The sequence below is a fragment of the Echinococcus granulosus genome, assembly GCF_000524195.1.
Source record: "Echinococcus granulosus chromosome Unknown EG_S00098, whole genome shotgun sequence".
Taxonomy (NCBI): Eukaryota; Metazoa; Platyhelminthes; class Cestoda; order Cyclophyllidea; family Taeniidae; genus Echinococcus; species Echinococcus granulosus.
Window position 1 is genome coordinate 211,314 of NW_020170478.1, and position 18,827 is coordinate 230,140.

At 41.7% G+C, this 18,827-nt stretch overlaps 3 protein-coding genes across 3 annotated transcripts; 1 reads left to right on the top strand and 2 right to left on the bottom strand. All coding sequences in view use genetic code 11, as the record gives it.

Moving 5' to 3' along the window:
* Window positions 1-743: 743 nt before the first annotated feature.
* EGR_08198 (Ethanolamine kinase) lies at window positions 744-2,229 on the bottom strand (the record flags this gene model as incomplete). The annotated part of the gene is made up of 7 exons (XM_024497447.1): window positions 744-854; window positions 1,039-1,211; window positions 1,262-1,345; window positions 1,387-1,529; window positions 1,565-1,765; window positions 1,813-2,098; window positions 2,190-2,229. The coding sequence occupies 7 exons, from the start codon at window positions 2,227-2,229 to the stop codon at window positions 744-746; spliced, it is 1,038 nt and encodes a 345-aa protein (XP_024348157.1).
* A 762-nt stretch (window positions 2,230-2,991) lies between these two features.
* Window positions 2,992-3,393, top strand: EGR_08199 (hypothetical protein; the record flags this gene model as incomplete). Its single annotated transcript, XM_024497448.1, has 1 exon — window positions 2,992-3,393. One exon carries the CDS (start codon window positions 2,992-2,994, stop codon window positions 3,391-3,393), a length of 402 nt encoding a protein of 133 aa, XP_024348158.1.
* Window positions 3,394-8,752: 5,359 nt separating this feature from the next.
* EGR_08200 (hypothetical protein) lies at window positions 8,753-18,294 on the bottom strand (the record flags this gene model as incomplete). The annotated part of the gene is made up of 9 exons (XM_024497449.1): window positions 8,753-8,786; window positions 9,013-9,257; window positions 11,856-11,930; window positions 12,018-12,080; window positions 12,371-12,572; window positions 14,444-14,689; window positions 14,746-14,879; window positions 16,953-17,342; window positions 18,187-18,294. The coding sequence occupies 9 exons, from the start codon at window positions 18,292-18,294 to the stop codon at window positions 8,753-8,755; spliced, it is 1,497 nt and encodes a 498-aa protein (XP_024348159.1).
* Between the last annotated feature and the right edge of the window lie 533 nt (window positions 18,295-18,827).

The following is an 18,827-nucleotide window of genomic DNA, read 5'->3' on the forward strand; positions in this document are numbered from 1 at the left end:
CCCCCTCTCCGCCGCTAGACAGTGAATAACGCAAGGACAACAGTTCACGGGGTTAATCATAATAATAAACACAGACTCACTTGGTATAGTCGAAGTTTATTTTGGACCGCTGTGACTGCACAATACTCCAAATGCCCCAGTAGAGGTGAGAGGCCTAAAAGGTGCAGAAGAAGGCGCCTAAAGGGGAGTGAGGAGGGGGGGGGGGGATGAAATAAAGTCTCCAACCCTCCTGAAAAGAAAAAAAACCACTTCAAAATCGAGCTTTAAGATAACCCCGATCTAGGAAATTGGCAGCCCACTCGCTGCATTTTGAGACTGTTCAGACACAATTTTGCGTAAACATTCACCCGACTACCTGCCAAGATCACGCATGTTAACGTTTTGATGGTACAGTCACGGAGAGTGTCTAGAATTGTGTGTGTGCTACTACTGGATCCCCCTTCCCCCCCCTTTCAAAATCGACGCACACGTCATACGTGGGTCTGTGAGGCTAGTCCAGCTCATTCCAGACGCCAGTCTTCAAAATGGGTAGTAGCGGCTGCAACGGTGAATGCATACACGTTGTAGCAGCAGCCCCAACGACAGCCGTACTTACAAGACCTTCCATTCCGAAGCTTCTTTACGGGTGTCAGTCGAGCTCTGAGATGAAAAGTTTTAAAATGCTTGACATTCAGGCCAGCTTTGACTTGGACGCCCATAGTAAAGCATGCTACGGTAACTAGCGTATAATCATGCCAAGAACATCATAAAATTATTTTTTGGAGCTCTGCCAAAACTTCGCTTTGATATTGCCTCCAATAGTAAACTCCACGTAGTTTATTGTGCTCTGCCTTATGGGCCATTAAATTTGAGACCTGGGAAAATAAACCATAAACGATTCGGTGGACGTGAAAGGACCCTTTGAAAACTGCCTTTTACAAGAATAAGTTTAACCGGTCATGGTGATAAGATGGGGTAAGAGACTGATCGGCGCTCTAAGTTACTCCACCCTTCCACTAACTCCTCATCGCCAATTAGAAGTCACAAACGAAAGCTTACGAGAGTAAAATTTTGAATCTCGTCTAGCCACGCATCAATTTCATCTGCATCGATGGGTGGAAGTTCAGTTGAAGTGCAGTTCGAGTGTTTTTTGAAGGCACGAAGGTACGTTCGGACCCATTCGGCTTGAAGTATGCGCGAGGGATACCGCGAAAAATCATGATTTGCCATACCTTGATTTAAGAGAGAAAAATGAGAAGAGAAGGAGTTAACGAAGACTTACCCGTGTATTCGCAGAAGTGATTGGCAATATCATAGCAGACATGGTTGTAGCCGCAGTACTCGAAGTCAATAAAATGAATTGAACCTAAAGGGGTGAACATGAGAAAAATGGTAATCAAGGGGTACCCTTGTCTGTTGACAAAACAATATTTCCAAAAAGCAAGTCATTGTGGCAAAATCTCACAGGTGATTTTGCTGTTGAGAGAAGTTTTCGGAGGAATAAAACCTCTTCTATTAGGTACTCCTTAGTCGGAAACACCTCATTCAAACTACACAAATGAGATAAAGGGGAAGAAGAGCAAACTTATTATCAGTAACCCCGTCACCAGCACAGTTTGCAGTTGTTTTAGGCAAGAGGATATCAGAGATGAGGCTAATAAACTTCAAAGCTGAGTTCAGAACACAAGGACTAGTGTCGAAGATAAATCCAACATCAGAGAAGTGCTGCTCCGCGAATTCATCGATTGGGAGTGTATGCAACCCAGCCATCTTCTCTGCAACCATTCTAGACAGCGAATAGGTAAGTAAATTTATCCTTTAAAACCAACTCACTTGAAGTACTTGGGCTCAGAAAGAAGTTCATAGGTAACGGTTGAACCCGGCAGGTATCCGTAGCAGATCCCATTGGTGAATTTAGAAAAGACTCTGCTGGCAAAGTTCAATTGATTAAGAATCCACAAATAAATGGCTTCCCGATCTCTGTCGATGTAAAGTTCTGTCTGATAGCCGAAAATACGTACCAGGACGCAGTTTTCCTGCGTGAGTGGTTGCTCGAGAAAAACACCAAGAAGAATGTTTGAAGTACCCTCATTGAATAGCTTATGTAAATGATTAAAAGCTAAAAAATACTTTAAATTGAAGCTTGTCGAATGGCCACTCCGGTTTAACTATAGACATGAGCGACTGAATGTTGGGCATATCCTTGTAACTTTCAAGTCTTAAATCCACATCTTTGACTGGACCTGGCATTGTTAAATTGATGACAAGGAGATGCAGTAGAAAAGTGCAGAAAATAACGTGTAAAGAGCGACGTTTGTCAAGGAGGAAAAACGTGTGCGATAGGCCAAAATCTCGCGAGAAAGCGCTTTTATCATTGGGGTTGTCATAGCGATAAAGGTTATAAGGGGGTTATTAACTGTGTTCAAATTTTTCAATAACATTTATCATGAGTACTTAACTTTGCTCTCCTCTAAAGAAGATAGACATTGCTATTTTATGACCGAAAATAACTCACCAGAAAAGCCAGTGTTTTTTCGGAGTATGGTGTGCAAGAGCCGTATCCTAACAGGTAAAATATAACGGCAAAATATATTTTTCGAGCAAACATTGTTAAGACTTTTCGAGTAAAAAAAACGAAAAATTCATTTCATGCGAAACAACTCGGAAAATTGGGTGACGCTTAATGGGACTTCAATAACGTCAATGAAACACCATCTGCAGCCACATCTTGTTTTGCAAATCCTTAATTAATTTGAGCACTTATTTTTGAATGTATCTCAAACGAGGAAATATAGCTCCAAAATATGCTCCTGCATATCTATACCAAGTAGTGTTTAAAGTTCCTTTTTAAAATAGGTATCACAATTTGTAAAAAGTATTTATTGGCATCTGTAGTGCAGTTTTTTTGTAATCAGCTTATGGTACGTTTTTTAGGTGACTTAAAATTAGTAAATGACCCGAAAGGAGTCTATGCTTATTATCTGTGATTCGCGTCTTTGAATTTACCACAAGATGAGTGCTCTCCGCTGCAGTCGACTACTCGCAAGTCGCGCTTTTTCTATCACTCAGCGGGCAACATTCGCTACTCAACCAGTTGCAGACCCCATTCAGCGGGCATTCGTTGAAAAACTGCGTGAATACCAAGGAAAGTCTAAAACCGCTGAAATGGGCCTTGTTGAAGCTTCGCAAGCCCAAATCAAATCTCTTAAGGACAGTCTAGAAAAACTTGACAAAGTCTTCAATGCCAAAGGTGTAGACATGACTCAGTTTCCAGTGCTGCAACACAAGGAGCCAGAACTTGTTAATCCGGGTTCCTCCGTTGTCGTTGATTACCCGCCCGCTGAAATTCTTCAAGATGTTGAGGAGGTAGAACGACCGGATTGCATTCTAACGAAGGGGCCAATCGTTTTTTAGACAACTTATCAATGTTTCATCCCCTCTACCTAGGGTCACTTTGAAGAAAAGCTTACTGCTTTGCCGGTTGTAAACTTGTATCCGAATCCCTGAAATCAACGTCTGCCATAAACATATTGTTCTTTAGTTGGGTCATGTCACTTTGAGCTCATCAGGAATCAACCTGGCATTTAAATTGATCTCACTAGGTTTTTTATACCCAATTTTATTTGGTTCTCTAAGCTTTGCCATAATATAGTTTGCCTATCTGAATTTAATTGGTATGTGCAACTAAGGAAGAGCTGTTTACTTGAACTACTATGGCAGTGGCACAAATCTTGATATGCTTAAAAGTAATAGCTGGAATAATCGTCTGGTGGGCTTTGGGCACCACTAAACCGTTAGGAGTTGAGTGATCTTATCCCATTCTGGCCCTTTTGGTAGCCCGTGCTGCGTGTCGTCGGCATGGCCTGATAGGCGCGTCTCTGTGATGGTTATACTCAACCGCTACTGCTGCGGCTCCGTTTATCTCGTGGATTTTGGTGTAACTTCTTTATTTTACTATTTCTCGCAGGCAAATACATTTTAATGGCAAATTCTGTTCCCAAAATATCTTGCGATTGGTTATCCCCAAGTAGAATTGTTCCGCAACTGCAGGAGAGGTCTTCATGTCTATCGTTTACTTCTTAATCGTGGCACTTAATCTGGGTTGGGAATCGTCCGCAATCGACAGCAGTCGGCAGTTGGGTGTCGTTTCCGTCTTAATAGAAGGGGCAGGCAAGTGGGTAAACAGGCAAGTGACGAGGCCCCACACGACTGACCTGGATGATCTCCAAAGTTGGCTGCAAGCGGGTGCTTGTTAACCATCTCCGACATTCAACCTAGAGTTTATTTGGCTGGGTTAGTCGAAAAAGTTGATTTCCATCTGCTGACTCTTCTTGAGAAACAAGCGGAACTGATGAGTCGGTTGGCTGCTGCAAAACTTAACCATGAGAGAATTTTCCTGTCTGGGCAGAAAGCGGAGGTGGGTGGTGACATGCCGTTCCCGTACCTACACTCCCTAGGCTTCTCCAGGTTTCAGTTGATCATCGCCTGTTCTTCGCGTTAAGCAATCAAGGGATCGCATGCGAATCGCACGAGGCAGTCGGGAAACGATTGAGAGGGATATTTTTATTTTTAGGAATCTGGTGTTTGCGGGCTGTACTTTGTTCCCAACCCGAGTAGCCGATCAGTTGACAAAGCCTCAAATGCAGATATTTTTAGTAGCTGACATGTCCGATGGTATGCGCATACGTGATGTGCACTGGTGAAGTAGAGTTTCCTGCCACTCCCGTCTGCTAGTTGCTTTTATTTGACCTTAACTCTGACCTTGACAACGGCCAATCAGAGTGGAGCGAGGGCCCTCGCAGCACAATGTTTGGAGCACTAGCCACCGCAAATGGAAACTTCTGAAAAATTGAAACAAGTGCCTTTCCAGGGGCACCAGACATCTCTAGCACAAGTGCAGAACCAAGAGCTTGCAATCATCGATTCCTGTCGAACCATCATTACCTTCAGACTTGACATGAAGGGTAGACAGTTGCCACTGTCTCTTTTGATGTGTCATTAATCAACCACCCTGCCACACTTTAACCCGTGATGGCCTAGAGGGTGGTGGATTTAAGAAGTGGAAAGAAGAAGACCACATTGGCATCCTATTATGCGCTACTTATATTCACATAAGTAGACGGGGTGACGGATGAAAAAGCAGAGGGAAATGCTTTGAACCATGCGGACCAAAGAAGTGCATTTTTCTACTTTTGGGGAATGGGGGTGAATGGACGAAGCCACTTTATTCTTAAATAGATGTGTACAAATTTGAAAGACCTTGTGCCGGCGACAACTTTGATGGGGCATCACCTTCGTGTGGGGCAATTGTACCGTCATCTAGAAAAGAGGAAAAAGGAAGTAACTTCAGGGAGCTGATAAGCATGGAACGGGGTACGAAATTGGCAAGAGCCAAAGGAGCCCGGCTGATGGAAGAGCAATGTCACAGCTTTGGAAGTGACCTAAATTTTGGCAAATGGCATTGAACACAAAGAGCAGGTGTGACAAATTAGGCGCTGAATGTTGTTAAAGACTCCCTACATCAAGGAAGTGAGGCGTAAAACAAAAAAAAAAAATAAAATAACAACAAACTGTCTTTCTAATCTCGAAGGTGCAGTGTTTTTCTATGCAAAATAATAACCGTAACATCTCCGATGGTGCTCGCATTTCTTTATTTTGTGTTATGGCCGTAGCTAAACACCATAAACAAAATACACGACTAAACGGGTCCCCAAATGCAACAAAGCTTTCCTAACGTTTAAATTTACTTTTCGAAAGTTTGTTTAGTGAGCTGGTTTTAGATCGTTTTACTAACGTCGCAAATGCAGAACAAAGAGTTGCTTATTAAAAAACCAAGAAAACTAAGGTGAATTGTTGTCTTGATTACTTCCGTTTCAATTTTAATCGTTTCGTTAAAGCGTGGAAATAATTCTTCGATGCACTTCTCATGTGTTATTTAACTCTTACGCAGTAATAAAGAAGTGTTACACATATTCTACAATAGCTATAGCGCTTTTACTTATTTTAAACTACATTTGTGATTAAAGAATGCACTGAAGAAGCTGGGTCGTAGGAATCCAAGTCCTTTTATCTACATCTAGACAAGCTTTGAAGGCCGAATGTCAATGAAAAATGATAAATTCTTGCTAGACCCACTCAGGGCCTAGGCGTGTCACGACTACCATCCGTGCACAATGTGAAACTGTGCCAGGCAGCTTTGCAAAACATCAATGTTTCTTAAATATGCCCACATAAGGGAACACCTTTTGAAAAAGAAAGCGTCGGTATCAGCAAAACTACAACACAATATTTGGTTGTTCAGATTTCACTTAGTATATCGCTAATACAATGAAGGAAGGTCTGCTGTATTTTCCTGACGTTGGCCACGAAGTTTAAAAATGCTGTCGTAAGAATATTTAACACTCTCAAATAAAAAGTGCAGCAAGCCTTAAATTCCAGCATCCAAAAAACTCCTTCTACCTTTTCTGATGATTGTTGATATGAACTGATGTTCGATGATTTAACCTTGGAAGCAACCAAATCGGTTAAAATTCCAGAAAATGGGTAATTTTGCATTTTTAAAACCTTTTTGTTTGATGCTCACAGATTCTTCTTGGATTGAAGTAGCCTCTAATTATTTGGAAAAAGTCGAATCTCCTTTGTAAGAGTGATTATAATCTTAACCTAGTGTAAAATTTCAAAAATAACAACATTATTGGGAATTTCAAAGAATATAGGATCAAGTCAAGCCTAATCTTCTTGCCTCGCGTAAACGAATTTAAATTTTATGATTATTTACCATGTTTTCATTTAAGTTTATCTAAATTTCTACTGCTGCACAATCCAGGAACTGTCTTCGGTGGCGCTTCTTTAGTTTTAACGGCATTCATCAGTACGTCCGTCTCATACAGATTCGCCATAGGTTATTTTGTTGCTGTGATTGAGGTGAACACTACTGCCTCCAGGATTTATTTCTTTTAGACATATGACAGGCCATCTGTGCCGTTAACATGTCGCATTTCTCTTTGGTAGCTCATTAGCATGCAAATTATTCTTAAATTTTTCTGTAGGTTCATGTAGTTGTTGAATTTAACCCTTCACTCGACTGGGTACTTAGTCGTACAATTTTTTCAGGCACGCACTCGCATTTTCCTATACGCGCATTGACAGTAGTATAGCGCGCGTTTTCATGAGTGTCAGCCTAAGGTCTCCGTTTTGCCTAAAAGACTCCCACATATCAACCTGATTTGCTCCCGGGTTTTTTTCTTCAGAAACAGGTAGCATTAATGTGTCATTAGGCAAGAATTCCCATTCCTATAAAACAAGGTCACGCAATATATAGGGCTGCAAAATTACTGCTGAGAAGATCTGCACTTCAGTTAGGATGGTTAGGATGAAGATAACGCAACAGTGTGCCACTCATCCTTAATCAAACTTGAGTGGTCATCGACACGTCTTGGCATTATATTAACGAAATCACCTAGCGGGAAATTGATAAGAGGGAGAGGGTTTTTATGGAAGGGATCTTTTGACTTAAAAATGAACAGACGGTGCAGAATGGAAGAGGCAATGAGGACTCCTTCGTCTGATGCAACCTCAACTATCAGCAGCTTAAGAAATCGCCTAGACAGTGTAGCAACTCCCACACCAAATTCCCTATTTGGTCAAAAAGTCTAGCGCGTAGCATGAAGGCACATGAAAACCATTAGTTTATGCTCTGCAGTGAGCAGGTGTACCTCGATAAATCGGTGCGCTTTATATGTTTCCTTGACTAATTTTAAAAGTAATTTAGGTTGTGGCATATTCGACAACAGTTAATGCGGGTTTAAGCGAAACAACAGGAAGACAAAGAAGTAGTCAGCGTTTCCGGAGCCAAGTAAATTGTCTCGAAATTAGTTATTTTGGTAAATTTGCCAAACGTTGAAAACTCTAAATTGGCCAGGCAATTGTCACCTATGGAGTACTTTGTGGACTCAAATTACAATCACCACGCATCCTAAAGTACATGTTGGAGTCTATTTATGTACCGAAAAGTGCCTATTATAATTTGCAAAGGGTTCAAAGACTGCTGATCTTGTCAAATCTCCAGTTTGTTTGCAAAGTTCCGAAGGCATTTTGACGGAGAATCTGTGGAAAGAGCAGTCCTTCACTCCACGCTAATACAAATACCGCTTGCCATTTGAACGCTCAGATCAACTAAAAAGACTGCAAAGCTCTTCATCCTGCGGCTCATATCAACCATAAATGCACCGATTGTATGACAAATTATCCTCCAAAATTCTTCTCAACCGATCCAGCTAATCCCAAAAGGCGTTTTTGCCCGTTTTAACAAAAGAACTCAAGTTTCTCCAAGCGACAAATAGATTTGATCGGGAATAATGTCAGCCAGACAGAAACAAGAAAACATAAGAATCTAAGTGATTCAAAACGGTGCTCATCACTAGGTGTACCAAATCCGGGAGTTCCACAGCCTTGACCTTGAATTGTCCAATAAACTCGAAGTTTGGATTACTTAAAACGCCCGGAAAAGTATTAGCGAATTCTTAAACCAGGACTCATATACAATCTGAAATCTCACTTTGAGCATATTATGTTCAAATAATGAAGAGTTATTAGCTCAAGTCGAAAAAATGCTAAAAATGAGATACCAAAAAAATGCCTGAAACTCGGGGGCTAAAAAAGCGTTGAAAAGTTGGGGGAATTGCGGTAAGCAAATAAAAGATGTAGCATTCTAAAATAGTCAAAGTCTATATTTTGACGCTAGTCAACCGTTGACAGTTTATTCGGTGTTAATTTACAGGTGTTTTAATTCGACGTCGTTTTGTGATCTTGAAGCCGGAAAAAGACACGATAGACTGAGATTCTTACCTATAACATATATTTGCTATAACTTATGGGCAGTGACAAGTCAAACCACTTGCTGAGTCCCGATAAATGCTGTTTCTCATTTCACAGAACATTACGTCTGAATTATTTGATAAAGAAATGCAAAATCGGGAAAATTTCGCGAACTTTATAGGCCACTGAGTAAAAACACTGACTAACAAGACGTACGACAACGTGGAGTAGGGTTGACCATTGTCCAGTCTAAAATTTGTCTGTTGAACAGTGTCCAATGGACTGCACGGCGTATTGGGGATGCTCTCCGAGCTGAAACTCCACGTGTGAGGGCCATTGGAGGGAACGATGGTGGTGGGATTACCGGTTACTCGCTGTCGAAGGTTTTCGTTCTCCGTCTTAAGGCGTTTTAGCGATGTTGTCAACTCTCCCACGGCATGGCGAAGCTCGGCATTGTCAATCTGTCAAGGAGGAAAATAGTTGCTGCTCTCAGAGGGGAAACACCAAATTCTCTGTATTTTAATGTTTAAATTTGGAAGAGTAGGGGTGGAATCCCAGAGAGGAACAAGGCAAAACGATTAAGAATCTACTGTCTTAGGGAATTGAATAGAGAAAGCGACAAATATTTAGCATTCTATCCACTACTGCCTATTTGGAAACGCCCTTCAAATCGGGTAAGCTCGGATTGTTGCCAAACAGAAGTATCCACGGCCTTATTGCCCAAGGTGCCAAAAAAGAGAAGGAAAGACGCAGTACAAATGGGGGGTATGGTATTGGTCCCGGAGTGACGTAAATTTGGTTCTTTTCAAAAAGGTGAGGTTAAACAAGACTCTTAAGTTGCGTAATTATGGGGCCTTGAGATGCTGAAAAAGAATAGGAATTCTACGGGGTGATCATATGCACAATTGAGACATTCGATCAAAGCAGGCGCAGGGATTGATGGAATGCAAGTCGAGGCGGCAGAAAGCGGTCTATCCATGACACTCAGTATCTCAAATGATATGTACCCTTTCAACAGCTCGCATACAGACAGCAAATCAAGCAGCGTTAACTACGTGGACGTGTAATTTGATAGCGAAACAAGATTTTGGTCGGAATATTTTGGGATAAAAGCTGTCATTTTGGAAAAAAGAAACTTCCTGCTCTTAGACTACCCGAGTAAGTTATGAGCAATGCCGTGAACTAACCTTTTCAGACACGTACTAGCCACGCAAATGGTGACCCAATCGTTTTAAACTATATAATTTAAACGCTAGCGCAATTAACAAAAATAAGGCCCACTAAATTATTAGCCCAACATTCGAGTGCACATTGGTAATTTTTGAAGCAGGAATAATTTTCTACGCCACTACTTCCGGCTTCAGAGTAAATCCAAAAACCGACAAGTCAAAATTTAAAAGGAAGCCCTTTAAGTAGGTAGTTCCAGTAAAAAAATGACACCGTATATGTAAAGCTTTAATAAATTGGATGGCGTAATGCTAAACCCAAAGTCACTTTATGCTATCGCCTAGTACCGTTAAAAGCATAAGAAAGCTTTCTATTACTGATTCAATGACCTATTCCTCCCTCGTTTAAATCACTAAGTGTTGTAAATAAACGATATATAGGATTGATCAATACTTTATCAAATGTTAGGGGTAATGAAACTCCACTTCCATTAAAAGCCGATATATTTCGCTACATTTTCAGAATCAAAGTCTTGTCATAGTAGGGTCCTTTTTTACACTATTCTGTGAATCTATCTCTGAAAGGCCACGCGTCTTCCCTGCCGCAAAGTTTTGGCTACAAATTCTGATCATTTCTTGCATAAAACAAATATGAATGCTACATTTCCCCTGGCTGACTAATGCCAAAGGAGCCTGGTATTTAAGATGAAACACCTAGGCAGCAGCGTCAGGGATAAAAGCTGCCTTCGGCCTTTCATCCGACTCACTAAGCAAGCGTCCATTGCCTCTGTTCGAGCCTTCAAGAGTCGATGCAAACTTTCAATTGTGGTAGGAGATGATCTAAGAAACATAGATAAAACATATTTATGTAAAAGATGAAGACTAGTTGGTTTAACAAAAATAAACTTTCTAACTAGACAAGTTTTATTAATTATGAAATTGAGTATAAAACCAACTGGAGTTAGATTTATGTCGCAGGTCGATTATTCATTCACCAGCCTTTTTTGATTGGTGAACGACGGGTTGGGGCAGTAATGCACCTCTTTAAAATAGTGTGGAAATGAATTCTAAAATTTGGTCGGTTTTTTAGCTTAGATGTGAAGTGACTGAGGTTCATTTGCACGCTTAGTTCCTCAAATGAGTAAAAGTCGCAGAACTTTTAAATGCTTGGTTCATTATTTTGCAGCCTTCGATAAAGTTTTCCAAATAAATGTCACGGAAGTTGACTAACCTTAGAAAGGTCTCATCACCGATGGAATTGGTCCTTTGACGTTGGATATCTCCATTCCTCCACTTTTCATCGGTTTGTGTGCTCTAGGGGCGTAAAGTCGTTTGTTAGCCGTGATTTTTTTGCGCACATGCGACGTTGCATTTCCGGCGGTCACAGCAGTACTTCGGTTTTAGCAGAGGTCATAAAGCGCATGAGTTCTGTAATTCTTGACTCAATTTTTCACCTTAGTGAAAGAGCATGAGTACTTGCTGGTTGTGCAATGCACCGCCTCACCGATACTCGGCAAAAGTGACTTAAGAGGTGCCTGCGATTGTGGGGGCGGGGAGACGTCCAACAACCCCATACCGTGGTTACTGTGCTTTATTGTGGTCGGTTAAAACGCCCTGAATTGGAACAAATGGTAGAGGTCGTTGTCTGGTTGGCTTACCCGATGGATGGGGTCACAATGGGTGAATGAACTGATAAATGGATGGACGGGTCGGCCTACACGCGGTTAGATAGAGCTGGATGAATAATTGGCGATCATGGATGGAATAATAGCTTGACGAAAAGGTAGATAGGTGGTAGAGTACTGCTTATGTGGATGTCGAGGTTGACGAGCGGGCACAAGACTGCGCTCCTTGTGTGTTCGTGATCCGGATCGGGAACTAATGTCAAGGCACAGGTCGCTTCAATTTATCACTCAGAGCAATTCGCGCCAATTCAGTGGCAATGAACCGAGCCGCTGAATCATCGGACTAATGATCACGACATCGCCTTAACCGGATGTCAAGGGTTGTCAAATGTCAGTGAAAAGAAGGGATGTGCGACTACAGCAAGCTTACCGACAGCATGTAGTCGGAGACGGTTTGGGTGAGGCCACCTTCAGCCGTGGCATTTGTCGCTAGCTAAAATGCCAAAAAGAAAGACAGAAACAAAAATGAAATGATTTATAGAAAGGAAGGTGACGGCGTGGAATGTCAATGCCTTGAAAATGCTTAAACTTCCGGAATGATGGATGCAATAGCTTCAGTATTAGTGACCTCCTCTCAGCATAGATCGCTTGGAAGTGACCTCGTGAAGGGAACTTTTTATCCTCAACTTATGTTCGTATAGATGTGTCAAAGCACAAAGGCAGTCAGCACGCCCCAATACTATGACATTTCCCTTTCCTCCCTAGACCCAAATGCCGACATACCACTTTCTGCAGTTGCATGAGCTCCGACTTGACACCGGCGAGATCGATTTTGAACTTGGCTATCTGAGCCAACGGAGGGGCAATTTGCCCTATCTGAGTGGTGGTGATGGAGGGCGAGTCGGAGAAGCCGTGATTCACGTAACCATCGGTGCTTCCACGAGTCTTTCTTGTTGAGGAACTTTTCTGCTGAGAGGAATTGCTACTGAGGGCGGAAAAGTGAATACATAGTTTGTTAGTGATAAACAACCAAATCTAAACACAAACTGTTTATTGTTTTTGAAGGAAAGTGGGATAGTAAATTTTTAAATGTGCTGATGATTGGTCATTTCATTTACCTTTACTAATTTCCTCAAAGTTACTCTCGTTTTGCTGAATCATCTTTCACTTTGCAGATTTGGTTTTTGAAAGAAATTTTGAATATTGAAGTGGTTAAATCCAAACAAGGAGTAAAAAATAAATAAGAATGATAAGACAAATGTTCAATTTGTATTTTGAACCACGTGGGCGCTTCAAAGTCCGCAGTTGATGTAGCGTTGACTAATACAAAAATGTGCAAACGGAGGCATTGTAAAGGGTGCAAATGCGGAAACGGAAGGAAGACAGAAAGTGAGGAGGCCTTGTTTCTTGTCGTAGACTCTATCAGTTCCCTAGCGCACTGTTGCTGTCTTTACATCGGTGCTACGCACGACGGAAATCCTTTATAATTTCACCTTCAAATAATCTAATCAGTGTAGGTCACACTCAGAAGACTAGTGGCCTGGGTAATTGTCAAATAGGGTGGGTATTTTGCTTTAAATATGTGCGAGAGTATTTGCAATTATGTTGAAGGTGCTCATCCCTATTTATTCAATAAAATTGACTTACAAGAACAAAGCCGTCTAAAAATGAAAGGATTTTCGAGCATCAAAAAATTTTGCTGACATTATTTTTGCGTTATCGCAAATGAATTACCCAACAATAATTAATGATGCCTCCAGAATAGTGAGTTGATGCATTTTAGCAATGTTCACTTTTCTTATCACATATTTCAAAAATTTTCGAGTAGAAAAAATAAGATCGTCAACATATAATAGAGTTAAAATCATAAAATTAAGCTCGCGTTGACAGGTGAATCATTTTTCAGTCAAGACGCCGATGTTTAAATGGGCTGATTACGGTACAAAGGATGTTTAGTTACTCGATAGAATGAATCAAAATAATCCTGTAACGTTTTTGATAGTGATATTTTTACTCATTATACATGCTTTTTGAAATCCATGACATCATTGCTGGTGTTAGTTAAGGTTTGTGCACATCTACCTTGTTCAAAGTAGGTGAAAGTCAAGGGCTTCAAGTAGAGCTAGCAAAGTTTCAGAGATAGTTAATTGTGAGTGCAAAACTCATTTCATATCCCTTGATCTCACTCATACTTCAAAGGAACTAGGAGGTAGAGGAACCCACGAATCACCGTTCGTGCAGTTAAATCTGGCATCACTCACGCTTTTGGTTTTGTGACTTCAAAGAATTTACACTTTTACTTCGGCTTGCGTTTCAAACAAAAGCAGTTAAATTCCACCAATTTTTAAGAAAAAATCTAATGCAATAAGTTGTGGGAGAGTAAAGCGTCAAAGGGAATCTGTTCAGTGAGGTCTCGTGAGATCGTGTTTTTGAGCCTACGAAAGAGTAATCCACTCCAGTAACTCAGGGATTTCGTCGTCTAGCAGGGGACCATTCTAAACAACTCTTTATATTAACGAAGGGGGAGGCAATCACAAGCGCTCTATTTTTCCCTGTTTCCTCGAGAGTAACTCAGGAAGAGAGGAAGAAGAACAGATAAGAGAAGCGACTCTTATTCCCGTTAAACAAAATACATCAAAATTCCCTTTGCATAGAAGAGGCGTGTATAAGAAGATAATCCCCTTCCAAAAATGAGCTATTACTTAGGCCTCTATGCATCCTGTGTCTGGCCTAGCTCTGACAATCAGAAAATCAAGAGAAAATTCCATTCTGACATTTACATGAGGAGGTAAAGACCGCAGGAATTCGCTTTTTTGATGTTAGAGGCATCAACTGAAAGGATGGAAAAAAACTCACGGAAGAGGGGTGCCCTGTCGACCAATTAACCCTGCTATCCTATCCCACAGTGACAGTCTGCCCGTCTCATTCAGTCTTGACCACCTAAAGCTTCTGCATTTGCCCCACCGTGCCATAAAACGATCGATAAGTTCGGAGGATACCTCGGCAGGGTCAGAGGCCGCGGGGATGTGATGAAGACGCCTTTCAGCCAACGAATATTCATAAATCTCCTCTCTAGGTAAAGCGTTCTTCTTTCCAAAGTTGCTTGTGAAGCAGGAGGTGAGGAATAGCGACATATCCACAAACACACACACACACACTGCGAAATCACACCGAGACTGTGCATAGCCTGGCGTGTGTCGTTTGCTTCTTGCCACGCGGACCAATCACACCGAGGCAGGCGGGTTAGCCAATCCGGCGGAGCTGCACGCAGTGACTGGATCAAATGGCAGGTCTGTGAGGGGAAGGCCAATGTCATCCAGCTCGCTTTTGCTTTTGCTAGTGCATCGGACTCGAGGAGGCACGGGAATTCTCTTTGCAAGGTATTTTGCTAACTTCATAACTGATAGGAATAGGTGGAGGGGAGGGAAAGGTGATTGTGCTGACAGTGGCATGTGATGGGGATAGAAGTTGTGTTGTGGGGGCAGTGTTGCCCAAGTTTTATATAAAATAAAACAAAAATCTAAGGGATCTGGAACTAACTGCTGCTTTGTCCAGCCCGTTTCCATCCACACAACCAATAATTCGTCAACGTATCAATCCCCCCCACCCCCACCCGGCTTCGATCGCCCCCTCCCTCCTCCCATACATTCGTGCTTAAAATTAGTTATTGGCGCAATATTCTCGCAACGAAATATTTTAATGCCTGCCATTTGAATAACTTTGGACTCGTAAAATTGGGGGTGAGGTGAAAATAGTTCTATTCCACAGGCATCAAAACATCGAAGGACGTACATTAAACAGCTTCCTACATTTAGTCCCCACACCAAAACAGATCTTCTCCTATTCCTTTTCTAAAATCGAATTTTCTTCGAGAACTAGCAAGCGTGCATTTTAGACGCTTTTTTCACTGTTTGGGATCAAGATGTCGCGCACACAAAATGAACGTTTGCCGAGAAGAAATTGCAGATTTGGCATGGAAACTCGTCTAGCTACTGGCAGTGGTTAGATCGGGTCAAACGCACACCTCTAAATGGAAGTATTCCCCAATATTTCCATTAATCATTGAATCTTTGTAATTTGTATTCCTCATCTCCTAACTACCTGAACTTGAATGTGATGGACCGTTTTCGAACTCTTGTCAAAAGTTACGCTTTTGATGGATAAAGACTCAGAAAGCGACTTTATTAATCATCGTGTACATTATTTTCCAACTAAAAAAGATGCGTGGCAGACTACGAGATTTCTAACATTTGTAGCATGCCAGCCCCATGATAGGTGCGTACAGTCTAATAAACAGTGAAGGATGTCAAACAACATACGACTCGTTTATGTTTTGCAATATTTTGCATTCTGCAGCAGAGTGCACTTGCTTACCTCCCCATCTTGTTAGCATAAGTAGTTTTTTTAATAACGCAAAATCACAAAGACCAACTACTTTGTTACTTCTTTGATTTGCTCTCAAGAACTTTATTTTTAAAAAGTTCTGTCCAAATAGTGCACATGTCTACCATAAAACTGTTGTTGTGCAACATATAAGTGCAAAACTTACGCCAAACTGAAACAAATGGAAACCATTTCATTTACTGGCAAATTAGGCAGCTCAAAATTTTTGGCAAAGTATTGAAAAATCTCGAACACTTTTGGCTAGGACCTACACGTGAAGCTTGCAACTATTTACGGCCTTTATTCAGAAATGCCTTCTGCTCTTGTTTTAATGGGTTAAAGTTCCCAACACAAACGCCCCTTCCGAGAGTTATTTTCAAATACGGCTGGTGCTTTATCTAACAGATATTCTTTATAAGTTTAGATCACAAAAGGAAGTTTTTCTGGTCACCTAAAAGTTTTAAATTATTTTTCAAACAGGCCGTCACATTCGGTGGCCCATAAATGTGGATTAAATAATGTGACGAACACTTAAGCCCTTTTCTTGTTTTCCGAAATCAAAATGTATTAAATGACTTCAACCCCAGATAAGAGTTTCAGGTGCACAAGGTGCCATCTTAGTTCAAAACTCAGTATCTTAAAAACGCCCTCATCTGGTCTCTGATTTTCAGCCCTCCCCACTAAAGATATTTTTTCAATTCATAAGTTGGCTGTGGAGTTAATAGTCGACTTTCATACAAATAAATCTCAGTAGCAAGTGCAAAGATTTGTTCAGCCAAGTACCAGTATGTTGGGATTTGTAGAAATCTTTAGGCATTTCATTACACAAATATCAACGAAATTTGCCTTGTTCGTTGAGATATCAATGAATCTACTTCTTTATCATTAATTTCTCTGACCTCCCGAATTGTTTACTTTTCACTTCAACTTACCCTCTAGTCATCAGAGAAAAACTTCGCACATTCCTCAAATGTGGAATCACCAATTTTGACACGAACGTTCGTCCATGCAGAGCATTGAGCGATTTCGAAGCTCTAATTGTTTTCGGCTGTTCCTCGCTCAGAACGAGGTTCTCGCAGGACCTTTGCTTACTCTGGCGGTCTTGATACTGCTGCTGTTGATATACTTGTCTGTCTTTATCCACATTCCGGTTGTATATGTGGCTGGAAATGCGGCGTGCTAGTGAAGTTGTAGTGACTTTTGAGCTTTTCTGCTGAGATAGCTGTTGCACCGGCGCCGTGGTAACATGTAAGAGTGGCGGTCGTACAGCTGGAACCAGACGGTGGATTGTGATTGGCTGAAGGCGGTAAGCGGTGGGATAGAGACGGTTCTGTGCCAGGGCCGCCTCAGAGCCGACATTGGTGACGTGGTGCTAAAATAAAGTACCTGCTTAAACTTTTATAAGTAGGTAGTTTGTTTTGCTATACAGCTGCTAGATTGTGCGCGGGGCGGGGGTTAGTGGGGTGGGGGCATTAGTGCTAGGCGCAGCTGCCAAAGTGAGTGATTACCGACGCTGCCTTCGTTGTAGCTACAGTTCTCCGCGGTGGGTACTGAGTTCGACAATTCTAAAACGTATTCCAGACAATATTGAAGTCTTTAAAAGGTAATTTTTAAGTACTTTTAATTAAGTATGATGATGGTTTGTTTGACATTCTTTCACTTCTCTGTTTATTTTCACAGCGGTGAGAAAGAGAATCGATATGTTGGAATTTGCAATCAAAAGACAGCGACGTCATTCTTTCGAAAGTGGTGCATATTTAACGGATTATTCCAACGTTACTAATATACTCCTCAACTAGACCGTGCATCGTGTTGTCTGGGTGGGTCGGCATTCTATCAGGAGGTGGTGGGTGGCAGGGCCTCACCATCTCATAGTGTAGAATGTCTCTCGACGCTGACGCCATTTTTACTCCGCCAAAGTCATTGACTTCAGGGCGGCGGCTGATCAAAAACAAAAATGTGAAAATTCAGCCGCATTAGTGTTAAAGCTACTTGGAGACCGTTTTCGGCGTTTAAAACCCCCTACAAGATTTCACCTCAAGCAGTGCCCAAGAGTGCTCTCGAAATCGGTTATTAAATTGGGAGATTTTAGCCATTTCCTTACTGTCACTCATATACTACTCATATTTAGTCAGTAGCGGAGTCAACTTCCTCATTGCAAATGAGAAGGAAAAAAGGCGAAATTGAACTAGAAAGTGACAGTATTCGACACTCACCCAAACCCGCTGGCCACCAAAAGCCGCATGTCTGTCACGAATCTCGTGTTTCACGTCGTGTATGTGACTGGGCATGAAAGACGCCGAGATGGCCAACAGGAGTCGCATGATGCTGTTCTTGTTGCCGCGTACAATGTCTGAAATGTCGAGTGGAGGACAGGAATTCAGGACTAACTTATTTTAATCACTGATAGTAGGTAGTAAATGCAGTGGCAGACGTGCCTTCCGCTTGGATGTTTGAAATGGGCACATTGAGCTCGCGGAGACGTCGAAGGATTTCACGGATGTTGGCTATCTTCTCCTCCTCCGTTGTGCATGGTGATTTTATGCCTATTCGAGAGGCGGCTAAAGGCGACAGGAAAAATGGAATTTCTTAAAAAGTGTTGCAGCCATCACGGCTTAACCCGACATAAATCAGACGCCAGGCCGTTTGACACCGAGTACTATCACTGGCTTGCCGTTCATCTGGGATATTTTTCCTGACAAGACCTACAATTCTACACCGGTGGTCGGGCGGTGGAATTTGTCCTTCATTTGTTACACCGCTTTCGTTGCTGTTTTCTGCAATTGTACGAGATGACTCGACCTGGAGGGAAAAGAAACAATCCACCCCGGTCGGTACCAAAGGCCTTATGGAAAAA